Raw genomic sequence first — 25,687 nt, 5'->3', positions numbered from 1 at the left:
GCGTGCACCGTAGGCGGGAATCACAGGCGGGACACAACCACCATCCCTGCTTACCACCATCCCTACAGTCTCTTTTCCTTTTACTCACATGAGAATCCAATTTTCAATAAACACATGAACATGTATGCAATCATGCGAAAACCCAGTTTTCTTTACAAACATGATCATGCGTGCAATATGCGATGTACATGAACAAGCCATAACCAACAACCAACAACCACAATTCACAATGCAAACAAACACACAACAACTCCGTCCACAATCCATCCGACCCTAACATTTGTTGACTTAGTGGTTGCAAGCAATTACTTAAAAATCTCAATTCCTAGATATAGTTTTTGAATAAAATAAATAGTAATGCTAATAATATAATAATTTAAAATGCTAAGATGTGGCAAGTGGGCCACCTTAAGTCTCGTAAGGAGATGTGCGCTAACACAACGTTTTACCAATTCACTAGACAAATTAATTAGTCATCAACCATGCAATTATTTAATAATGAAGTAATAACATAAAATAAATAAATTGCATAATATTAATCTTGGTATCGAATGAAAACCCTTTAAAGAATTATTTAAAAGTAAAACTTTACGGAGTAGCCAAACTCAGAAAAGTCAATTTTATTATTTGAAAATCAATTACTAGCAAGTTTCAATTACAAAATCTTTGTCAATTGACATTCTTACTTGATCCGACAAATGACCCGTTTGTCTCTACTGCAGTAGCAGTCAGAACCTTTGACGATATTCAAATATTGACTTTTCTCTTGAAACTCCAGTGGCTGAATGATAATCACTCAATCTCAATCTTGGATCAACGATCACATTTTTTTAGAGAAGTAATATGAAAGTTTTTCAAGGAATTTTCTCACCAAATTCCAGTGCTCTAAAATTTTTTTCAGAACTAAATCTCTACATATCCTAACCAATAGGATCCTTTAAATAAACATTCTAAAAGTAGTTTGAATTGCAGTAGGACTTTGTTGACGGAGCGACTCTGTTGTGAGAGACTCTTCTGACGGGATGTTGACACCTAGCACTAAACTTATGAGCAATAGCAGTTTCCCATTTAAACTCTTATCTGGATAATTATAAAATCCTTGGAACTCAATTTTCATACCCTTGACTTATTTAAAACGCTTCCTAATAACTTATAGATAAACTCAAAGTAGTTATAGATAAAGTCAAAATATTTTACATTCATCCAAATTACAAAACCAAAAATAAGATGAAGTCTATCATCTTAGTCACCTAGTTCTATCTAAACTTATCAACTTAATCACCTAGTTCTAATCAAATTTTTGCATTTACAAACTCCCCCTTTAACAGATTGGTGACAAAATCAACTTGATGAATGTAATATAAATCTGTCAAAAGCACAAATAGCAGACTAAGAAATCGAGTAGAAAATCTAAGCAAATAATCAAGAATAAAAAATAGTGACATAAAATAGTGACTAAGTAATACTATCAAAATTTACAAGATTTAAAGTCTAATTCAAAGTCTAAACATGTTCTATTCCAACATGCGGGGCGGGGAGGCGGCTACCCCGCATTGTATGGTGCGAGTAGCACCCATAGGACTCTCGGTTCCTCGGATTGGAAGTTGAGCATGTGGATGACCATCATTCCATGTGCTGTGGCATCCCTCCAGAAATGCTTTTATACATTTTTTGTAATTTCTTTTTTAAAATTCACTTAAATATAAAATACTTTTTAATTTTTAATTTTTTTATCTAATTATTATTTAATTATTATAAATCTTTCAGATAAAACATAAAAAACATTACAACCTTTGAAATTTTCAAAACAAAAATTAGATTAACAAATCATATTCAAACAATATTTTGACTTTATAATATTGATATCCATTTTTTCTCTTTTATTTTTTAAAACTTAATAAAACATCTTAACTCAAATCATTTTATTACTATTCACAAATCACTTTATTATTATTTATATAATTCTTATCTCATCTTATTATCCCAACAATGCAAACATACCTTAAACCTAACTAACTATGTCAAAAAACTAGTATTATATTTTTTAAAACCCACATTTGAAGTGCTTAACGGGCCTCCTAACTTTGTGGAGTTCTTATTTGTATCCTCGACTTAATTTTTGGAATTTTATTTATTTTATTTTATTGGGAGACTCGGAGAGGAACTTGTGCATCTTAAGAGAGTTGCAAATTACAAATGATGTATGGTATTTTGAACTATTTGCAATTGCATTTTTGTATGTTTTATAATTTATTATAATGCCCCCAAATATGAGAAGATGGCAGACGTGGAACCGTGTTAAAATATGCACAAATAATATCTTTTTGTGACAGATTGTGAATGGAAGGCACGGGCGGGGAATTTATGCGTGGCATCATTCGATTGGTATGTAGTGGAATATGCGAATCAACGGAGAGGATAAAAAACGTGCATAACTCATGCGGAGAAGGAGATGGAACTGTTTCGAATGTTGATCTCCGTAGAGTAATATAGTAATACAAATTTTAAATAAATAAGTCTCATATAAGTTTTTAAAAAAAAAGTAGATTTCACTAATAAAAGTTATTTTTTTTTTTTACACTTTTTTAAGGTTGGCTTTACTTTTTTATAAAGACTTGCATACAACTTGTCTATTTAAAACTTATACAATTCATTTATCTTATAATATTATTTGAGTTCAAATTCCTTGTCCTTTTTTTATTAATCTTAAAAAAAAATCATGTCTGGTAACGGAACATATAGCCAGCGAAGTTGATAATAATTGAATAACTTTCATATAAAGTAGTTGCTACTAATTTTGTATATGATATGTGACATAGCTCTAATCTCAAGATGGTAAACTATTCTTAAGGGTCGAGGCTCGTCCATGAATAATTGATATATAGTGGATCTTCATTAGACTTGTTTATGAGCGCTCATACTTGAAGTGATAGACCCAAACTTTCACTTCATAGCTCAAACTTCATTCAAAATCTCATCAAATAGAAGTCCAACACATACTACAGCTAACAGTATCATCTAATCATGGTTCATGTACCTTAAAAATGATAAATACATGTCACCTTTACAATACATTATACATCTATGTTTTAAAATGGGGTAGTGATAGGCTTGCTACCCATATACTACTCAAGTGCATTTCAAAGCTTTTTATTTTTTTATTATTTTCTTTTAAGTATTTTTTTAACATCCTTAACCATTAAGAAAAAATTTAAAAAATATATAACTTTACTAATACCTAATTTCTTAATCATTAAGTAAAATTAAAATTTAAAAAAAATCAAATACAAAAAGAGTAGTAGATGGGTAGTAATAGGGTAGTAACCCTATCATTATTATTTAAAATGAAGAGTAGTTTAGTAAAATTCTTTATAAAAGTAACATCATTTTACAAAAATATTCTTACTTTAAAATGAATGTATTGTGTGAGTATTATTACTCTATTTTAGAATAAACATTTATGATTTAACATATGAGGAAATGGATAAGGACAGATGGTGAAAACTTCGCCAAAAAAACTCCCGAAACATCTAAATATTCAAGCAATTTTCAAGATCACAGGCGATTGCAGCAAGTTTAGATAATAAAGGATAGAATGATGTATTTGGCGTTCACCAATTCACCCAAGCAAATAACATTAAAAAAAGTATTCTCAATGATTCTTCTCATAGAAAATAGGAAAACTCTAAACGCAAGCAAGTTCGTGGACCCTTGCGCACCACCAATCTATCTGGCATGCCACACACAAAAAGAAAACGGTGCGTTTTGATCTTACAAAATGAAGAGTTGGCTAGTTGGGGGACGGGCGAGAGACGAAAATAAGAGGAAAAATTTCATGACCAATCTGGGCGATGAAAAAGGATGAGAATCTCCCTTATGCTTGGCACCCATTGGCCAGTCCGAGAACTCTAAATTCCAAAAATAAAAATCCATTTAAATTAAAGCATTCTAAGAGAGAATCACCAATTTGAAATTAAAAATTAAGATTTTGTTGTTTAGGGGGCCAGATGCTTTGAGCTAGTTAAACCCGATGCAATGTGACGCAATATTTGGAGCAAAGTTGTTGTAAGATAGAGAATAAAGCAGTAAATTTGAGAAACTTGAAATCCTATCAGTACATCGGAGTGGCAAATTTGAAACAAAATCTAAGAAAGTATGCTCAAAATGCGAACTCACAAGATTTTCTCAACTTTGAGAGAGAGAGAGAGAAGTAAAGAGATGGAAATAGATGTAGCTCTCAGAGGAGATTAGCTAATATGTCAAGTTAAAGATTGAATACTCATAATGCAAAAATTTGGGTATAATTTCTTTTTATTGAATATTTACTGTTTGAAAATGTGATTCAAAGAAGATGAACAGGTTCACCAAAATCTGGTCCAATTTATTTCTTTCCGTCATCTGTCTTTTTTTTCTTCCTTTGTTTTTTATTTATTTCTAATATAATATAACTGTTGATGTCAGAGGGTGCACTGGGGTGTGCCAATTCGTCTGTATGTAGAAGCTCTGTAGAAAATAATGTTGTCTCGATAATCCAAAATTTTCTTATTATTTTTCAGGAAAAATCTATGCTTACTATTAGGGCTCTTGCTTAGAGCTCTTGCTGGACTGTTTTTATTTTTTATTTTTTATTTTTACTTCAATATTAGGTAAGTGTTTTTTAATAATATTATAAATTTTTTTATTTTTTAAAAAATATTTAAAGATATTAAAAAAATCATGTAAGAAAAAGAAAAAAAATAAAAAAATACAGAATGTATTAGCGGGAGCCCCCAGTGGGAGCTCCTAGCGGTGGGCGTAGACTCACCCTATTTTTTATGATGATAAAATAAAAAAATATTAATAAAAAAATATTTTTTATTTTTTGGCCACAGGCCAAGTAATAATAAATAGGATAAATAACACGCAATTTGATTGTACGGAAACAATCGGCTTGTTCATTATAAGCCTGAGCCCAATCCAAAATACTGCGAGAAAGACGAAAAGCCGACCGGGGTGGGGTTCGCACTCACTCACTTTCGATTGGGATGTAATATCCTAATTTTAAAAATTTTGGTCGAGAGGCAGAGACATCCCGCCTTATTTTTCGTCTAACTTTCAAACCCGCCTTAATTTCCTCGTCGAAACTTGATGAGCGAGAGGATGTCTACCTCGTTAATTATGGTTTCTTTTAAATAGTATAATTAAATGAGATGAAATAATTTTAGATGAATTTAATAAAATTTTATTAAATATTTTTTAATATTATTATTATTTTAAAATTTTAAAAAATTTAATTATTTATTATATTTTATATAAAAATTTAAAAAAATTATAATGATGAGATGAGATCGTTTCTTTATCCAAACAAACTCATATGTACTTTTTTTTAAAAGAATATTTTGATCAGTCTGGTTTGCATTCGCAACTCATCTCAACTCATTTCAACTCATCTTACTACTATTCATCAACTTTAACTCACAAATCTTATTACTATTCACAACTCATCTCACTATTATTCACAATTCATCTCAACTCATCTTTAAATCTAAACGATACTTAAATATAATCTTATAATGTGTAAATTTTGTACTCTTTTTTAAAAAATGAGATATATTAAAAAATAATTTGTGGATTCCGGATTTATATATATTTCTTTTAAAAACTATGTGTGAGACTTATATCACAGAAATGCATTTAACATGATTCGAATATTTTTAACAGCCCCTCTTAAATGTCGAAACAATTACTTGTTGTACAAAAAAAAAAAAAAAAATAGTCTTAATTTTTTACAAAACCAACATCAAGGGCGTTCTACAATGATCAAAACATATTTTACAATAAGTGATGTGTTAGACACAAAAATTTAAACCTAATAAAACTAAGCTCTCGTTCTTTTTTGGAAATGAAATAAAATTAATTAAAATTAAAGTTAAAAATTAAAGAAAATATTGTTATAATATATTTTTTTAATATTATTTTTATTTTAAGATTTAAAAATGTTGAATAATTTATTTAATTTTATATTAAAATTTAAAAAATTATAATGATTAGATAAAATAAAATAAGATGGATTAAATTAAGAGAAATTATAAAAACAAACTAGCCGTAACAAAAAACCAAACAATTCGTTTAATCGATTCATTCGGATCAAAAGCTTTTACAATTTAATATGAACTGACCTGTAATAAAACAAATGATAAATACATAGCGTTGAAATTATAATATTTATTGTTATTCGTGTCAATAAAATAATATTAAATGTTTAATAAATATTTTATCATCTATTTATGTGCCTACAGACTCTACATCTCTCTCATTATTGATAAAAACTTTAAAGATTCCAAAATTAGTTTAATAAAACTGGAACTTAAAAGTCAACGTGGACAAGGACTTTACATCTTTTCAATATTTGTATAGGCCTAAGGAAAACATGATGAGCAATGATATACAATACTCTTTACAATATTTTTTATAATACATGATGTAAAATGAGAATATTTTTATAAAATTATACTTCTTGTATATGATATTTTACAATAATACTTTTTATTTTAAAACGAAGTATGAAATATATTGTAAAAAATATTGTGTGTTTATCATTTTTCAAACATAATTATGTATCCGCAATTACAGAACAAATAAATTTATGAATTTATATGAGTAGATATTTTTAAACATCAACCATTGATTTTCAAATACTATGGAAGAACCTTGCCATCATATTCGAGATCTCCTTAAACAACTGTTTTGGTAATTGGAAGACATTTATAGCATAGATAGGCATTGCTTGAATAACTGCTTTTATAAGTATCTCTATACATGTTCGAGTTAGAAATTGATTCTTCTTGCTATTTATTTTCTTCTAAACTCTCTCATTAATCCTTCTAAAAGCTTGGTATTCAATTAATTGTGAGCATATTGAATCTAAAATTAATTGTTGAGATTTACATAAATCCTACATGAGATATCAATTAGGGTTTCCAAATAAAATATTTACACATCTAATATAAATATATATATATATATATTTTTTAATTTCAAATTAAATATTTTGGTTGTCGTTCCTTAACATAACCAACTGCTTAAATTGTTTCATTTGTCTCGTCAGTCGTCACTCGTGCTTCGTGGGGCGAGACTTGCGGGTAATTAAAGGGTGAAAAAAGAAAGAAAAGGCAAAAGTTGAATCTGGATTTGATTTTTACCGATTCAAAAAAGACAAAAGAACAAAACCAAAGAGCCGTGCTAGCACGAGGATCGCTGCGACAAGTTATAATTTTTGTTTATTTCTTTATTTTGATTATTTTTTTTATATTTTTAAATATTTTTTTAAAAAAAATAATTCACAAAATTTTTAAAAAAATATATTTGTAATCACTAAATAAAAAATAATGCATCGGGACTCATCCCTATCCTCGATGAGTGTAGATTTATCCAAACCCAAAAGATGTGATTGTAATTTGTGAGTCAAAGCAGATAGGGTCAAGGATCTTTTTTTTTTTTTTTTTTTGTCTTAATTCCGAGTTCTAGATTTAGAAAAAATATATAACAAAATAAAAAAAAAATGTCTCCCTCGATAATAAATCATCTAAAGAAATATATTTTTGTAGGATCTGTTTCTCTTTAAAAATCGAAATATAAATAAGAATAAGAGGTGGGTCTCAAGCTGGGTAACGGTAATAAATAAGAATAGAAATAGTGCCACTGGGTAACTCTTATTAACAAAGGAATTAGAATTAAAATAATAAAAATAAAAATAAAAATTTTATTTATAGTCATTCCTTAAAGTTGGTAAGTGTAGACTTTTATTAAATAAAAAAAATATCGAAAATAATTTTATAATTTTAAAAAATTTTAAAGACAAAATTATCCACATTTGCATTAATTTAGGGATGATTGTAACTAGCCTTGCTCAAAGGAAAAAGCAGAGTGTAGGGAAAGTGCAGGAAGTCCCCAACCGCCATTGAGAACCGTCGATAAAAGAACCACTCTACAGTCTACGTTCCTGAATACTCGCTTTGGAAAACCCTTTTGACTCTCCTTCCATCTCGTCTCGAACCTTATAGATCCATCCGTCGGTTAACAGCGAACAAGCGGGCGAGCCGCCAAGCGATGGTTGTGAACGAAAGGCCGTTGAAGAGGATGAAGAGAAGGATATTCGCAGATCTAAATGACTTTTTCAGTTTTCCGGCCGCGGAGGAGTCGGAGTCGACCGTCGGAGTCCACCACCACCAGCAGCCCTTCAGGGACAGCGTGCGGGCGTTTCTGGAGAAGCACGCGCGGCTCATGCTTACGCCGTCGGTGCTACCGTGCCTGCTGACGTGGCAGGTCCTTCTTCGAGTAACCGACTGTCCGGATCCGGTTGTCGTGGTCCTCTACGTGGTGGAGGAGGACGTCACCGGATCTACTCGGAGATCCGTCTACTGTGACCAGTGCCGAGTCGTTGGTGAGTCGACTCGCATGTGATTCTTCAAAATATTATATATATATATATATATATTTATCGAGAGGATAACGTAACAGTAACTATTTAATTAATATCTAGTATTTTGTTTTTAATTCGAGTTAAAATTATTTTCTGCTGGATTGCTTTTTCCAAAGGTTGGAGTGGGCATCCAGTGTGCCGAAAGCGATACCATTTCATAGTAAGAAGGGAAGAGAGTGGGCTTGCGATGGATGGATACCAAAGGTCGTGTTCGAGATGCGGAAACCAGCTCTCTGAATCAAAGAGTATATGTAAATGTTGGAGCTCTGCGATTACAGTGGATGATTCTGAAGACTGGGTGCATCGTCAACTTGAAGATCTTACTCATCTTCTGCATGGTGTTGTTCACTCCAATGGCTATGCCCATCTTCTTACACTCAATGGCAAAGAAGGAGGCTCCAAGTTCCTATCCGGGCGTGACATTATGGACTTCTGGAACAGGCTCTGTACGTCACTTGCCGTCAGGTGGCATTCTATTTCTATTTCATGCCTAATACTTTCTCTTGGTTTTGGATCATTGCCCATTGCACCCAATTTTCTGGAATGCGTTCTACGTGTTGGATTCATTGCCAACACCACCATCAATACTTCATAAAAATTTCCACCTGTTCAGGGAGAGTTTGAGCGACCAAATTGATACCCACTTTCACACACACACACACACATATATATCTAAAACTTTCGAGATGCTGCCAAGAGAAAAAAAAAAAAAAATCTAGAAATAAATATAAAAAACTAACACAATGTGGCGAAGGTGTGCTCTAAGACAGAGACAAGGACTGTCTTTATTATGGGCAGCGGGGCACTTTTAACTTTTGTATTACAAGCAAATTATTCTGGGACGTAATGCTTCATGCATTTTTTCAACCCTTGGTTGGTTGCTATAAACATGCAAAACTTTTCCTTGGCCCAAGTAGAAAACCAAAAAGAAACAGAATTAGCACTTAATAACGTTGCCACTACTATTCAAACTGTAGAAAAAAGTAAGAAACAAAATGTAATAAAAAATAATCAACACTCCAGAACAGGAGGAAAACTTTTCCACGTGTTTCTTTCATGACAATCTCATTCTTTCCTCGCAATTGTTGCATGATTGACATTTTAACTGACTGGCACAAATGAAATTCATTTGTTGATCAGGAAGGTTAGTGTTATGGATGTATCAAAAAAATATGGGATGGAGTACCGAGTACTTCATGCAATTACCAAAGGTCATCCTTGGTATGGTGAATGGGGTTACAAATTTGGTGCAGGGAGCTATGCTCTCACCGAGGAGGCTTACCAGAAAGCTGTAGATACAATATCGTGCATGCCCTTGTCCTCGTTTTTGTTCCAGGGGAGGGGAGCTCGAACTCATCTGCAGGCCATTATTGCTTTTTACCAGTCCCTATCGGACACTCCACTACAAACAGTCAAGGATCTTTTCTCTTTTTTGCTGAGTTTGATCCATAAAGTTCGTAAGCAACTGAAGCCAAGTACATCTGAGAAGCCTGAGTTCAGCACCTCAAATGTGTTGGTTGCATGGACAAGTAATGATGTTGTACGTGTGCAAGAAGCTATTATTAAGGTGCTACTTGCCGCAGCTGGTGAGGCCAACTGGGTGACAAGTCGTGCTCTTAAGGGTGCAATGTGCAAGTCGGCATCTCCGGGGCTTCTTGATTATTGCCTTAAGCACTTGGGAGGGAAGCTGGCAGCCAATGGCATGGTGGTTTTGTCTCAGTACAATCCCATTTCCAGTGCCGTGGAGTTCAGGTAAAGAGGGCAAAGATTGTTTGGTTTGAGTTGCTTCAATATTTCCATGCATGCACTAAATTGTGTTCTGACCTGAATTGACAAACAGGCTTGAGCCTTCTAGTCTTGTGCACAATGGATTTGATTTGAATTCAAACCATCCATCAGAGGAGCAAATTGTTTGTGATCTCAAATTTTTATATGAATCAATTCTACACCCAGATACCATGGTGAACTTTAAACCCCAAGCAATGTGGGAACGTCTCTTTGATTCTGCAACTAAGCTTCTTGACTGCAAGCAATTTATGAAGGACTATGAAACTGATAGAAATGCAGCCGAGAACCCTTCTGCCATACAGCTCTGGTGTCATGTTGAGCTCTCTGATCGGCCTAAAGATGACCTAGCACTACCTCCAGAGCTAGTGGTCTTGCCCTTGAATGCAACTGTTGCAGACCTTAAAAGTGAAACTACTAAAGCTTTTCAAGAAGTGTATGCTATGTTTAGAAGGTTTCAGGCTGAGAAGCTACCCGAGTTTGGCTTCATAGAAGATTCAATTACTTTGAAATTCTTGGTTGGATTGAGTGCATCAATTCGAGTTCAAGGAGGATGCCGTGCTAAACACGGGCTACACCGCTTCCGGATGGAGAGGGGAATGGAGAAATGGACGGTTGATTGCACATGTGGGGCTAAGGACGATGATGGGGAGAGAATGCTGGCTTGTGATACTTGTGGTGTTTGGCAGCACACTAGGTGTGCTGGGATTGACAACTCAGATGCAATCCCAACAAAGTTTGTTTGCCTGAGTTGCTTTAAATTATACAGCAAGGAATATAAAGAGGTCACTAATTTTTGTTGTGAAACTAATGGGGATTTGTTACCCAGTACATCTTGTAAGGAGGAAGTTGTGGCGACAGATGGCCCTGGCATTGCCTCCATAACTTTGACTTTAGTGTAGGTTCCAGTGTAGTGTACTAGTAGGTCATCTTGTATATGTACAGTTTCTTTTTTCGACGACATGCTATTTATCAGTTTTGGCCCAATTTATAAAAAGCTTTAAAAGAAGCAAAATTTTTGCGAGCCTGTTCATAGATGCAAGTAAGGTCACATTTGGATAGCAAGATTTTATCATCTTATCTCAATATGCAAAACCTATAAATACATTTTTTTTAATTTTAAATATTCAATTTTTTATTTAATCGTTATAATTTTTTAAACTTTTAAATAAAATATAAAAAATAATTCAAATTTCAACAAAAGGGGACACTTTACACTTACCTTACTTTCCTCTTTGATGATTAGTTTTTGTATTTATTCCTTCTGGCTGTGCTAAGGTTATTACCATCCACTTTCTTAAACGTCTGTTATCTCCATATTTTGAAAAAAAAAAAAAAAGAATTAGAAAAACCTCAAAAACGCCATCCCTATATCGGTCCAATCTAATTATTTTGTTATTTTGTTTCATTTTTTTACAAATAAATTAATATTTTTTTAAAATTATTAAAATTAAAATTAAACAAATTATTAATGTGAATTATATAACTAACTCATTAAAAAAAATATTTAATTATAATTATATTTATGATACTAATAGTTACTACTTACTAACTTGACTTTACTCTTTAGTATGCATAATTATTAATAATGTCATACATTTTATATATATTTCATTGTACATAGATTATTCATGATTGACTGCAACTTAGGTATTTAAAAAAAACCTAATTACTTTAATTAATTATAAATAGTAGAGTATGTATGATGTATTAACTATTTATATATAATGACATAAATTATTACATTATTTATGATTTATTATTAATTGATAACATATATTATTTAATATTTCATATGGTCAATAATAATAAATTAGATAAAAATTACATTATTAACTTATATAAAATGAGTTCATTATCGAGACCGACTGGTACAGTATTCGGTCTGAATCGAATTTTGTACACCCTATGGGTGAGATCTATTCCGTCTAGGATATAAGTTGGATCTACTGGATTCTTGTGATCAACAAAATTCATTTCGACTCTCTTTTCATTTTCTTTAATGGAGGCTTGATATAGATCTACCAAATGTTTTGTTGTACGATAAGTATGTGATTAATGTCCATTTATACCACATCTATAATATTTATCCTCACAGTTCTTCGCAAGCTTATTCTGTATGCTTTTATTTTTATCATTTTTTGTCTCAATATTGTTCCACTTCCGGTGGTATATTGAGTTACTCTTTGAGTAATTTTGAATATGGTCTCTTTGATTTCTATAATTTTTTCTACCACAACCATGTCAATGATTTCTTTTAGGATTATAACATGAGGTTCCATTCTTTTCACGGGATGGAGTAGAAATGGTTGTATGAGATTTGTGATTTTTTATTAAAAGCTCATTGTTCTGTTCAACCACTAACAAAAAAGATATTAGTTCATAATATTTTGTGAATTTGTGCTCTCAATATTGTTGTTGTAGGAGCACATTCAATACATGAAATTCGGTACATGTCTTTTCTAACATATTCTCATCAGTGACTTTCTCTCCACATAATTTTGACTGTGAACTTATTTTGAAAAGTGTAAAGTTGTATTCAGACACTGTTTTAAAATCTCTAAGGTACATCCTATCATAGAGAGCCATTGGAAGGATTACGGTTTTCTGTGCTCGTATCTCTCCCTTTAACTATTCCATATAATAAGGGATCTTTTATAGTGAGGTACTCAGTTTTCAATTCTTCATGTAAATGATGACGAAGAAAAATTATTGCTTTGATGCGATCTAGCAAGGATGTTTCATTCTCTTCTTGTATGGTATTTCCAAGGTTCATTGCATCAAGATGAATTTTAGCATCCAAGATCCGAGATAAGTAATTGTTGCCAGAAACATCAAGTGCAACAAATTTTAATTTTGTAAGACTTGATATTATCTATATAAAAAAATATATTAAAAATCACATAAGTAGATATTATGAAATTGAAAAAAAAAAAAAGAATATACAAGACTTATAGACTCTAGGAAGCCATATGAATTGCATTGATACTATAATATTTTACTTCAAAGAATATAGCATAGAACATATGTTATAAGATCATTCATAATAATATCAATATTTATAAACACATAATTCTAACATGATGGTTAGAAAGTGACCTTATGAAATTGTAGAAAGACTTACAGTGATCAGAGAAATCTCATAGATAACTTTCAACGTCAAAGATAAAAAAAAAGGACAATTGGCTAGAGTTTCGTGTTGATAATGTGTTGTGAAATTAAAAAAGAAAAGTAACAAGAGATCAATTGAAAGACCACAATATCTGAAACTAGTTCTTCAAGAACTAAATATTATTTCTTTCAACTTTCTTGTTTTGCATCTCCAACAAATGCACGGTACACCTCAAGACACCATTTTATTGACATAAGAGGAGACATGATATTAAATGAATACATGAACTTAGGGAATGAGAATACATAAATCAATGAGATATATGAACATGAGAAATACGAATACATGAATGTGTAAGAATTCTAATAGTCATCCATCAAATATATTGAATGTATTTTACTATGTTTATGTATTTACAACATCCTCTTCGTTTTAATTTCTCGACTCATTAATCGATATCACAAACACGTTTTATGTATTTTCAAAAATTAACCATTTATATAAAATGTCACCTAATATAAAATATAATTTACTAAGATTTATATAATTAATAATAATAAATTTTATAGTAAAAAAATTATATAAAAAATTAGTAATTAAAAGATTATATGAATTGACTAGTATACTACGATCATTTGTATTTCGAAACATTATCAACTATCGACAAAATTCCGGTCAAACAAAAATTTTATATAGAAGTTTTACACCATATATTTTTATCTAATCAATATGTGATTTATCATTTTTGTTCCTCTATCTTAATACTTAAATATGTGTGTATTTAAATAGAATGATAAAAATGATAAATCACATATTAATTAAGTAAAAATATATGATATAAGATTACCTTATAGAATTTCTCGAAAAATAGTTTATATACTCCCACATTTCTTTCTTGAATTATCCTATTTACAAATTTAATGTTTAACACGTCAGCTTACAAATATTATGGATTGATATTGCAAGCTTTTACAATAGAAGTATGATGGATAGAGAAATGCCATTTATTATCCTCACACTAAATCACACATTAACATGTGATTTGTTATTTTTATTTTTATATTTAAATATATATATTTATAATCAATATGTGTGTGTTTAAATATAAGGATAAAAATTATAAATTGCCCATTTATGTGTGGTGAAGGAGATGATAGATATAATTTTTTATGATTGGTATGCCAATAATAAAAATTGTAAATAAATTATATTTTCTTTCTTTTCTACCGGCATGAAATTGAAATAGATTATAGAAGAGTGGCTTTGCTTGGGCCTCCTCGTACATGACGTTGGTTCGGCTTTACAAAACCTCGGTCTCTTCGTCAAACTGCAATTTCTTTTTGTCTTGTTTTTTTAAGTTGGATGGTTGAGATTTTGTAGCACTCTTTCGCCCAATAATCTCTTGCTATGTATGGCAGTGAAAGCGAAACTACTTTGTTGACTTTGTGGCAGCACATGATAACATCAATAATACACTAATTCAATTCAAAATTTCAATTCTACAAGTCTGACAGATAGCTGACTCTTCAGTCTTTAGTTCTGAATATCATGATCCGGTACTCAATGTGTAGGAGTCCTTTAACAAGTCCTTGAGGATCCTTGTCTATTCCTACATATATAGATGTCTTGTGATCTTTAAGGAGCTCCAGTTTGCAGCAATTCTGCTATGTATCCTTGTAAAGATCCTCTTCTGTAAACAAGTCTAACAATCCAAGTGCCTGCCACAGATGAGATCTCAAATTTAATAACTAGTACTGTCTGAACTTATGTATAAACAGATAACGTCTTGTGGGTACTGAGGATTTCAGCATAGAAGCTTACCTCCGGCACGGTGAGCTGCAACCGGAACTTTGGGCCATCGTAGTGGTGCAAAATTGGCCTAAATGCATCTTCTTCTAATGGTTTGCATTTCTTCTTGATTCGAATTCTAACCTGGAATTAGAATTGTTAACGATCTCATTTGTTTGAAACTTAATTTCACAGAGAGCTGTTAAGAAAATCAATCTATTGATCATTTTGCCTGATCTTTTTTTTACCTGTGCTGGAAATCTTGATTCTCCTTTGCACTTCTTGTCTTCCCATGCTGTTGGGTCAATGTTTGACCCTCCAAAACTCACAGCCTTTTTCATTTCAAAAAATTAAAAAAAAGGATGAAAGAAAAAGTTCATAATTTTGGATTTTCAAGGCCCAAGCAAATGATTGAGAGTGGAAAATAAACTAGCGATTGGAATAGATTTGTAGCATGCAAACCTGGAATAATCCATGCAGCTGGTGTGCTGTGTAGTTGTAAAGGAAAAGGGGTAGGCCAGGGGTTATTGCCCTCACAGAGTCTTTATATTTCTGAGGCAGCCCTGCAAACAAAATTAGACTAGTCAGAAGATTAGCTCAAATTATTATAAGGTCAGTATGATCTCTAAAATTGTAATTTGCTACTATGATCTATGAGGTATAACTGTCGAAGTATCAAATTTAAATTGGACAGCTTTGTTTTGGTCGAGTTCAATTCAGATATGTCCTATTGGATGACTAAATCAGCTTAATGTATACAGTTTGAGCCGAATCCATAGAAAACATGTCTAAAAGTTGTAAGATTTGGTGACCAAGGTAGGTTCCTTGAAGTCTTACAGAACAATGACACCAAGACTAGTGAGCTTACCAAAGAGTTGGCGACGGAGATCCTCTTGCATTGTTTCATTGTTGCATACAAAAATGAAGCCTCCCAAGACCTCATTCCTCGGCAGCATTTCTGCAGGGGGCAGCGTCTTGTGCCACTTATCAGGCTGCTGCCCATGAAAAGGATGCTGGATTTTCATCTCAGAAAACTTGAGTAACATGTCGGGAAAACGATTCTTTCTACAATGACCATCATCATCTGTGTTTGCATATCTTTCTGCAATTCTCAATTCATTGTCAAATGCAAGCCTTGATGCCACTGACCTCCATCTGTGATAATCATCCGCAGTGGCCACTGCTTGATGGAACTGGAATTCACTACCATATTGCCACAGAGTGCTTCCACTAGCAAGGTTACTAATGGTAGTGTCATTAATCATTGACATCGTGAGAGAGAGAGAGAGAGAGAGAGATAAACAGAGAGCACTCTTGAAACCTGCGAGTGAATGAACTTTGCCACGTTATAAAGATCGAAGGGAGGTACTTCTTTTGGGTGGACAGAATTAACTTTCGGTACACTACAACCCTTGGTGTTTTTTTTCCTTGCTTTCCAACCTTTAGCAAGAATTTGAACCAAGAGTCCGCCATCGCCTTCCATAAAGTTATGCTACTGTACACCATTTGTCATTTGATTTTTGAAATCTCCCTTCTGCTTTGATAGAAAGGCGATGAATGTATTCATTACAACTGTCCACTTTCGGGTCCACATTACCCTACTTTGTTAGTATTTTACACAGACAACGTGAAACTGATTAACGTCTCCTTGATGAGTCACAGAGAAAAAAGTTTCCTTCTTTAATTTTGAGCAGTCAGAAATTGGATCGGCAATAAACTTCTCTCCACAATAATGCTTTTCCTATTGGGTCCACCGCGACCTAAGACAATTGATAAACTCATTGATTGGTGATGAATTTGCACATTGTTAGTTAAAACTCTGCTCACTTTTACTCAAAAGTAGGTAACTCTGTCTTTCCACTGTCCCTATTTCTTGCTCCCCAATAATAAAAGGTTTGCTATACGCTTAAACTTCATTTAATGTCTGCTTAAAGTTTGCAGGTTTCTACACAATTTCTTTAAACAAGTTTTTTCACTTCTTTACAGCATCTTCTGTTTCTACCCTACGAGGTTACAGAATTTTCTTCAGAACATCTCTTGTTTCTACCCCTCAACCTAGCAAAAAGCAAGAACCCAAGTGAAATATCACACAAAGATCTCTCATCTGGAAAAGCAGGAATGATGCAATCCTGGTAGAAATTAGTACATATAACAACACCAATAAAATTGATCAATACTAGAGAAGAACATTTGACGACACTGGCAATAAAAGTATCAACAACATATGTAGGATTTATTCAATTCAACCAGAGATATCTCTATTCTCTAAACTTGAGCTCTATAACGGTAGGTTTTAAAGGCGGCCACAGTCATATCGACTGTGGCCGATTGGGTCCCTAAATAGAGCCACCATGGCGATGATAACACCTAACTTCACCACCATCGGCGAAGAGCCTATTAGAAGCGTTCCCATAAGATAAGTTTGTGTAGATAACCGCACTAGTCTCATCCTCCTCTCCTTTGTATATGCATCCAGTGCCTCTCCAACTTTCTGCACCATCCTGCCCCTGTCACCCTTTTCCAAATTTACCTCCAGCAACGTTGGTGCTAGGCATCTAGCAAGCACAATGGAATCTTCAACACCTGCTGAGCCACCCTGACCAAGGAAAGGACCCATTACATGCATTGCATCTCCTGCCACTGTCACAGTTCCTTTCCGAAACTTTCCGAATAGGACGTCCCAAGGTGCTCGATATCTCATGTGCGTGAGGGACAATGACTTTAGGTCACTGCCATCGATCATTTCTATCATCTCAGTAGGGAAGCCCTTGACTGACTCCAGAGCAAGCTGCCTAATGAGCTCTGGATCTTTCCAGACATTTGAATCTGTTGATATAAATAATAAATAATAACCATATGTATCATGAAACAAATGTAGATCTTCTGCTACATAAGAAAAGAAAGGGTCTTCTGCCACATTAGCTACCCATTAAATTGACGTAGGCGGGAACGGCACAACTTACCAGCACCAGTGCAATTTGGTCCTCCAACATTACATTAAGGTTGGAGATGAGAGCTTGTGGGAGAAAAACCTATGAAATAGCATTACAATGCTACGGAAGAAGTACAGTTCCAACCTCAAGGTTGGAAATGAGAGAGTTTTTAGGGGAGAGGGAGAAAATCTATGAACAGTACCTTCAGGGTAAGCTTGCAGAACTACGAACCAAAAAACCAGCGTATCAGTAACAGGAGCTCTCCCAAGCAGGGCTTGCCCTTTTATTTGGCGGATGAATTCAGGGGCAAGTCCATGACCATTTGGATAATTTGTAAAACCTCTCAGCGCACATGCAGATAAAAGCTTCGGGGGTTTTAGCTCAAGAAAATCCGCAATGACAGAGTTGGCTCCATCACATCCAATCACAATCTATACGACCCATCAGTAATTTGAATATTAAAATGGACAATAGCGAATGATCATACCCATTAAAGAGAAATTATCCTGGAAATTAAATTAATTAAAGAACTACCTCGGCCTTAATTTCTTTTCCATCATGCATCTGAAGTATTGGGCTTGAAGTCACTGTGTCCAATTTTACTGAAACTATTTGGCATCCAAGGCGAACAGTGCCAGGCGGCAGATGAGCGGCTAGTGCTTCAATCAATTCACTCCGTATAACACAGCGAGCTTCTCCTTCCCTGCCAAAAACCATTAAAAAAAAAAAAATAGAACCTTGTAATCACTTCCAAATGTAAGGTCTATGCTTCCTCCCTCTTTTTTGAACAATATATCTTTGTTATTAACCATGGTTCAACACACACGAATAATGAAAATGAAAAAGCTTATAAAGTAATTACGAGATGGGTGTTTCTCGTTGCTTCCCACTGTCAAGCCATGCAGTCCGTGCCCTGCATTCATCAGTAGAAACAGTAAATGAAAGATGTACAGATTTGCGGTATCAGAAAAGGGGGATGAGGCTGAGCTGGGGGCTTACACTTGAAGAGGGAGGGCAGTTTTTCTGAGCTCTGAACCAATACCCAGTTGATCATAGGCACGCCAACCATTAGTGTGAACGGCAATACCTGCTCCCGTTGCTCTCAGGGACTCTGATCTTTCCAAAACTACACTTTTAATTCCCTTTTTGTGAAGAGCAAGTGCAGTGGCAAGCCCACAGAGGCCACCGCCGACTATTACGATCTCTATATCTTCAACTGCGTCCATAAGATCTTTCCTTCCTCTGTTTTCTCCGTCAATGATAATTCTCTGTATCTCTCTTCTTAGTTCTTACACAACGGGTTGCAACTTAAACGGGCTATATGAAGAGTGGCTGACCCCTATCATTTGATTTGATTTTTATATTATTTAAGATATTTATCTTAATATAATTTTCCTATAAATTAAAATATATGTCTTATATTCAATATCAATTGAAAAAATAAAGATATAATCTTTAAAAGTCTCTTGCCCTCTTTCTCTTCTCTATCTTCTTTTATATTATATTTTATTTTCTATCATGATATCAGAGCTCTTGACTAACGTTAGACTCGATCCTGTAGAATATTTATTCTTTCGCTAGCTATATTATATATATCTCACAAAATTTTCGTAGCTATTCAATTATGTGTAGTCTCAAATCAATACATTTGGTGTATCTCTATATTAGCCGTGTGACTTTTTTTTATTGTTTATTAGGTTTTGATCTATTGTAAGCATTGTTTGAAGTTCCAGATCCAATTTTGGCCTTTAGATTTTGGTTTAATAGTTGATTAAAGTCATATATAGCCTATTGTTAGTCACAACTTCAGATTTGATGTTTCAATTAATAGTCACTTCATATCAACATTATCATCTCATTAACGATCAATTAATGAATATGAATGCTATTTTCAAATTTCAAACTCAAGATTTCAAAATTTTCTATCTTAAATTTGAGGGAGATGTTGAAAATAATATCAAATTAATAATTTGATTTGATTTTCATAATTATCAAATCGCTTTAATTTGATATGATTTTTATAATTGTTAAATCACTTTTATTTAATATTATCTTAATTTAATTTTTATAATATTTAAGATATTTATCTTTATCTTATCTTAATATAATTTTTTTTTTATAAATTAGATTGTATATCTTATATTTAGTAATAATTGAGAAAGCAAAACGTAGCTTTCAATAGTTTCTTGTCCTCTTTCTCTTCTTCATTTTTTTTATATTATATTTTATTTTCTGTCAATTGTTACTTTAAATATCTTGAAAAATATCCATAGCCAATCGTTCCTTGATTTTGGTGGAACGGGCATTATCCATGCCATTAATTTGTCCCCCTGACGTTCTGAAGTATTCAAAGTTGGCATGTTGACCAATGTGAATCGACTTTATTTTTTCTGGTGGAGAGTACGTTCTTGCTGACCATCAAATTTCCTAAGGCGGCGTGTGGATCAATGATCAAAGTGAAAATATGATTTTGTTTTCATAAGTTCTCTTTTTTTTTTTTTTTTTCAATTTTATACAATAAATTAATAAAGTATTATTTGAAAAATTATTTCAAAAAATAAATAAATGTCGCGTGTCAAAGACAATATATCCTTTATGTATCCGCCAAGTGTCTCAACGAAACCTTAAAATAACAATACGTCATGATTAGAAATAATATAACCTTCTTGATAGAAAATGTTGATTTTTTTTTTCTCTATTAAAACAATGTTATTCAAGGTATATTTATGTCTCTCTCTAACACCATGACAATGGCCTAAATGTGTAATGTCTTTACACAAAAAAAGTTGAAACTCTTCTAGTCTTTTAATATAAAATAAAATTCACAAATTGATGAAATTATATGTTAAATTTCTTTTTATAATAAAAATAATTTTATAATCTAATATATTTTATTAAATCAATTTAATCTAGTGTCAACGGTCTGTGGTATGATGGCACAAAATCTACATCTCCAAGATGGAGATCATGGGTTAGACCCTATCCCAATGTATTAAAAAAAAAAAAAAAATCAATTTTTTTATAAGATTTCTTTACTGACCAATATTTTTTTAAAACTAATATTGTAATATGGTAACTGGTCCGGGTTAATGGGCTTATGTTGGTGATCGTACCCAATAATTTTGGGGCTGGGCTCGAAGCCTAGACCGGGTTTGTCCCAAATGAAATGCAGTGCAGTGCAGTGCCAGTTAAGGCAGCCGCAGCGCAGATATTAGTGAAAGGCTGAGGAAAGGCGGCGTTGCGGAAGAAACCCGAGAGAGAAGGTGAGATGGGGAGCCAATTGCTCTGGAAAAGGCATATCGGTTTGGGATATCATTTGGTTCGTTCATGTTCTTACTTTTATAATTATCCTTTTTCTTCGTCATCACCAAGCTTAGTCTTTCATAAAGCTTCTTGCCCAACCCCACCACTTAGAATTTTAGGAACGGGAAGAGGAAGAGGAACTACTTGGGTGTGCTCGCAGCAAGAGCAACGATATACATATGCGACAGCTAATAATAACCTGAACAATGATGATGATGGTGATAAGAAAGTGTATGGGAATTGGAAGGGGAAAGAATACCTGGAAATGACGGACCAGGAGCTGATGAGGCAGTGCGAAATGGACACCTTCAAGTCATCGGGCCCCGGTGGTCAGCACCGCAACAAGCGAGAGTCCGCCGTCCGTCTCAAGCACCTCCCCACCGGTCTTATTGCTCAGGTTCCCTCCCTATATTTTTTTATTAAATTTATATCTCAATTATTTAATAATTTTATCGGTATTTGAAAATGTTCGTTTTTTGTTTGCAATGAAGGCTGTTGAGGATCGATCGCAGCACATGAACCGCGCTTCAGCTTTAGCGCGCCTCCGTACTCTCTTGGCACTTAATGGTAGGTAGGCCAACACTGGCGGAGATTACATTCATTCGTTCCCAATGGCTACTGATCGCTAAGCATTTTATTTTTCAAATACATTTTAGTGAGGAGCAGTGTGGACCTTGATGCTTATTCACCACCTCCGGAACTCCTTCGGATTCTTCCTCCTAAGTCCACCGTCAGAACCTCCGACTCTGGTCCCCAGATTGGACCAAACAACCCCAAATACCTTTTGGTATATATTCTAATTCTGCTTCCTTTTTTCTTTTTTAAATTGCAATTGGAGGAATTTGATCGGCAATAACCACATTTCTTCGCAGGGAATGCAAGCTCTCTTGGATGTAGTTTTTGCAGTTGAGGGTTCTGTCGCAGAAGCGGCCAAGTTTCTTGGGTATATATGACATCTTGTCCTACGACTATTCTTCATTTTATTTTGTGCTATAAAAATAGTATATCCATCTAACTTTCTTCTCCAACCTCCATCACTGCCCTGTTGATGAATATGGTCAGGCTTAAATTTTTAGAAGGCTCTTTCCTTTTTTATGAATAACTTGATAGAGGCATAAATATGAATGATTCCTTGCTAACACTGGCCTGGGACATCGGGTCTGGCCTTTCTACTATATTTCGCAGCTTAAGCACCGGTGCACTATCACGCTTAATACTCTCCAATGATTCTCTTCGAATGGCCGTCAATGAACTGAGGACTTCGAAGGTACATCATCTGCTGAACATTACCTACCATTGCCATAACAAATGAATTAGAATTAAAAAATTACTAAGAAAGGTTTTAAAGATGGAACCTTTAATTTAACCATGGTATATCTTCCTTGGACGGTGAAATATTGAAAATTGTTCTGAAGTTGACCTCAAATATTCCTGATTACTAGTGTTCATCTAAAATCAAGGAGTGGTTGTTTTTCTCCTTGTGACAAATGAATGTCTTGTGCTGGTTTCTCTTCTTATCATCTATTTTTGATTGAATGTGTAAGCTGGGTACAGGAACAGTTAAAAGAAATCGATGAATGTGTCCGAAGTATTAAGAAGAATGGCTGGTTTCTCTTCTTATCATCAATTTTTGATTGAATGTGTAAGCTTGGACAGAAGTATTAAAAAGAATGAAAAGGGAACTGAGAAGTTTCTGTGAAATCTGTCTTCACTGTTGCTTACATTTTATGGTTGTGTGCTTCCATCACTTGTCTACTGCCTCATCATTCATTCTAGTTTATCAAAGTATGCATATCTTCTTGATGTCAGTAAATTTCATTTTTCTAATGAAGGAATACATCATTCTACTATTGTGCTTCTGTTTTGTTCTTATACATGCAGAAAAGAATCTGCTTTTCAATTACAAGGACAGATGGAAAAAAAATGTTCTGAGTGCAATAATCGAAGTTATTATCGTACTTGTGCAGGGTATGAAGCCTCTCAAGTAGGAGTTCTTGGATGCTAATTGCACATGTCAGGTGCAATTCTCTATTTTTGATCTTTTCATGCTAAGACAAACTCTCTGCACGGAAATTGGTCTTGTTGCTTAAAACCCCATATCAGCTTTACTGTTTAAATTACATGGATGTGGAATTCGAAAGCTGCTTTTAAGCTCCTCATTTACATCTAGTTAATTACTGAAAATAGAACAGATGCAGGATTTGTCGATTTCGCTTCAATCCCCTTTGACCCCTTATCGTGTAGTTTTCCTTTCATTCCTTAAATGTATGTAAAGTCTCTCTTCTTGGTGGGAGCTTCTATCTAATGCAGGACTTTAAAAGAGGTTGCTATGGCATCGTCTTATATATGGTTCGACTCTAAATTGAAAAAACTTGTGTGCGGCAGTCGGAGCAAGTATACTGCAGGGAAATCGTATATGGTGGAATTCTTACCAGTCTGACTCTGATGTTCTGCATTGCTACTAACACTTCGAAATTAGAGAGGCAGACAGGGTAGGATGCCATTCAGATTTAGTTAAATGTGTCAAGCTAGAGGAAGGTTATTTTTCCACCAGTGACAGTGTCAGTGATGGTGATCGGGTTCAAAGTGGTGGAGAATGGGCGGTGAATGGGTGAATGCGTGTGATTGAAATTGAACAATGGTGGGCTCAGTTATAGCTTATTCTGTATTGCAAAGTCAAATTTGAATGATATAGAATATTTTTGTTAGGCTGCCAACAGCAATTCCCTTTTGAAACTCTATTACAAAAAATCTCGAAATTGATTCAATGCATATATTCTATTCCCTCTCAGATTTTGTTCGGTTGCCGGAAGTTATGCTATATTCCATATGTACCGAATTTAAATTATATTTGATGAGTATTGTCCGTGTCATACTATGCTATATTTTATTTGTTTTACTATGTTTTTCTGTCTGTACTTCAAGAATCACAAGGCAGCGTTTAAAAAACCATTGGTGCAACATATTACTCTAATTACCCGCGTGCGCATTGACACTAAGCCTGTCCAACCAGCGAGAGGCTACATACGGGTACTCGTTTTGCCTCCAGTCTCTTGCACTTGACCTCTTGAAATTAGTCTATATCCAAAGCCAAAAGTATATTTTTTAAGGGCTGCGCAACCTCTCGGGGTTTGACACAACGAATTGTCCCGTTAGAGCAAGAGAATATCAACCACAACATTCATCTCCAAATATCAGAACCTGACAGATGTGAGCAAGTATGCATTCGATTGATTTACAACGTAGTTGGCCGAATGACTTGGTGGTTTTGTTTCCTGCCCAGGCAAAGCTGCATATGCTAATAAACTACGGCACAGGAAGCTAGCTGCCTAGCTGGCTTTGTTTTAAAGATGGTGCTATGTCAGAGTCAGAGTCTTTACATCAGTCATTCTAGTAATTAAAATTCTCAAAATATATATAAGACATCATTGTTTGATCTGTTTGTGCATTTTAGGAACATTATAGTGAGACTGTGCTGCTAATACCGACTCAAGTATTAGTTATACAGCACCTGTTTGGATAATTGCTAGAATATAATATGGCAAAGCATTTATTCTTTGTTTTTTTCTCCCTTCTATGCTAGTTAAGTACTGGGGCTTCCAACCTCCTCTTACAGGAGGAAAGAAAAAGTATCATGATGAAAGAACCTGTGGATGATTTTAAAAAGAAGAACTTTCAGGGTGAAAAAAATGTTGTCTATGATGTGATGTTGCGAATGGGAAGAGAGTTGGATGCAGAAGAATCCTATTCCTGAGGAACGAGGTTCCTTAATTCTCCCCACCACTATTAAGTACTTTTGCCTCGTTGACTCTTTGCTTGTTATTCATATCCAAGAAAGTTTAGAAAGAAAGCCTTGTAAGGCACTCTTTGTTATTCCCTCTCTTTACACTTGCTTTTGTTTTGATTTCGACATTCATAACCATCCAAGTCGTCCTTTTAGAAGTGGAAATGTGGATGAACACAATTAATTAGATTGAGTACATTGTACAAAGAGAATCCAAGGCTTTTTAGTGGTGTACATGTACGTGGCCAGTGAGCAAATTTATAAAGTACCTTTTCTTCTTTCTCTCTGTATAAAATAAAACTGTCTCTTTATCCATCAATTCTCGTTGAGCTTGTTGGCCGGGGCCTGTCATTTTTCCCTCATGGAAGCATATGCTTCATCCCTCCATCGTACAAAACAACTGCATGGAGTACATTTTCATCAAACTCAGTACAATCATTGTTTTTTCTTTGTTTTTTTTAGCAGAAGCTAATTGTGCTGTGCTCTCAGTGACCGGATCTGTGAATGGACCCTTTTAAGAG

At 33.9% G+C, this 25,687-nt stretch overlaps 4 protein-coding genes across 4 annotated transcripts; 2 read left to right on the top strand and 2 right to left on the bottom strand.

Moving 5' to 3' along the window:
- Positions 1 to 7,890: 7,890 nt before the first annotated feature.
- Positions 7,891 to 11,273, top strand: LOC121252514 (PHD finger protein At1g33420). Its single transcript, XM_041152208.1, has 4 exons — positions 7,891 to 8,422; positions 8,578 to 8,926; positions 9,602 to 10,213; positions 10,302 to 11,273. The coding sequence occupies exons 1-4, from the start codon at positions 8,089 to 8,091 to the stop codon at positions 11,146 to 11,148; spliced, it is 2,142 nt and encodes a 713-aa protein (XP_041008142.1). The 5' UTR covers positions 7,891 to 8,088; the 3' UTR covers positions 11,149 to 11,273.
- Positions 11,274 to 14,770: 3,497 nt separating this feature from the next.
- LOC121251489 (B2 protein-like) lies at positions 14,771 to 16,658 on the bottom strand. Its single transcript, XM_041150751.1, has 5 exons — positions 16,015 to 16,658; positions 15,609 to 15,709; positions 15,395 to 15,478; positions 15,180 to 15,290; positions 14,771 to 15,076 (listed from the first exon to the last, which is right to left on the bottom strand). Exons 1-5 carry the CDS (start codon positions 16,415 to 16,417, stop codon positions 15,023 to 15,025), a joined length of 753 nt encoding a protein of 250 aa, XP_041006685.1. The 5' UTR covers positions 16,418 to 16,658; the 3' UTR covers positions 14,771 to 15,022.
- A 627-nt stretch (positions 16,659 to 17,285) lies between these two features.
- Positions 17,286 to 19,401, bottom strand: LOC121253145 (monooxygenase 1-like). The gene is made up of 5 exons (XM_041153082.1): positions 19,079 to 19,401; positions 18,942 to 18,992; positions 18,614 to 18,782; positions 18,282 to 18,510; positions 17,286 to 17,972 (listed from the first exon to the last, which is right to left on the bottom strand). Exons 1-5 carry the CDS (start codon positions 19,303 to 19,305, stop codon positions 17,440 to 17,442), a joined length of 1,209 nt encoding a protein of 402 aa, XP_041009016.1. The 5' UTR covers positions 19,306 to 19,401; the 3' UTR covers positions 17,286 to 17,439.
- Positions 19,402 to 21,281: 1,880 nt separating this feature from the next.
- On the top strand, positions 21,282 to 24,173 carry LOC121252890. The gene is made up of 7 exons (XM_041152721.1): positions 21,282 to 21,779; positions 21,874 to 21,949; positions 22,039 to 22,169; positions 22,255 to 22,325; positions 22,568 to 22,649; positions 23,350 to 23,400; positions 23,693 to 24,173. The coding sequence occupies exons 1-6, from the start codon at positions 21,348 to 21,350 to the stop codon at positions 23,368 to 23,370; spliced, it is 813 nt and encodes a 270-aa protein (XP_041008655.1). The 5' UTR covers positions 21,282 to 21,347; the 3' UTR covers positions 23,371 to 23,400; positions 23,693 to 24,173.
- Positions 24,174 to 25,687: the final 1,514 nt, after the last annotated feature.

Source organism: Juglans microcarpa x Juglans regia, chromosome 2S (assembly GCF_004785595.1).
Source record: "Juglans microcarpa x Juglans regia isolate MS1-56 chromosome 2S, Jm3101_v1.0, whole genome shotgun sequence".
Taxonomy (NCBI): Eukaryota; Viridiplantae; Streptophyta; class Magnoliopsida; order Fagales; family Juglandaceae; genus Juglans; species Juglans microcarpa x Juglans regia.
This window is presented reverse-complemented; position numbering and strand designations above follow the sequence as displayed.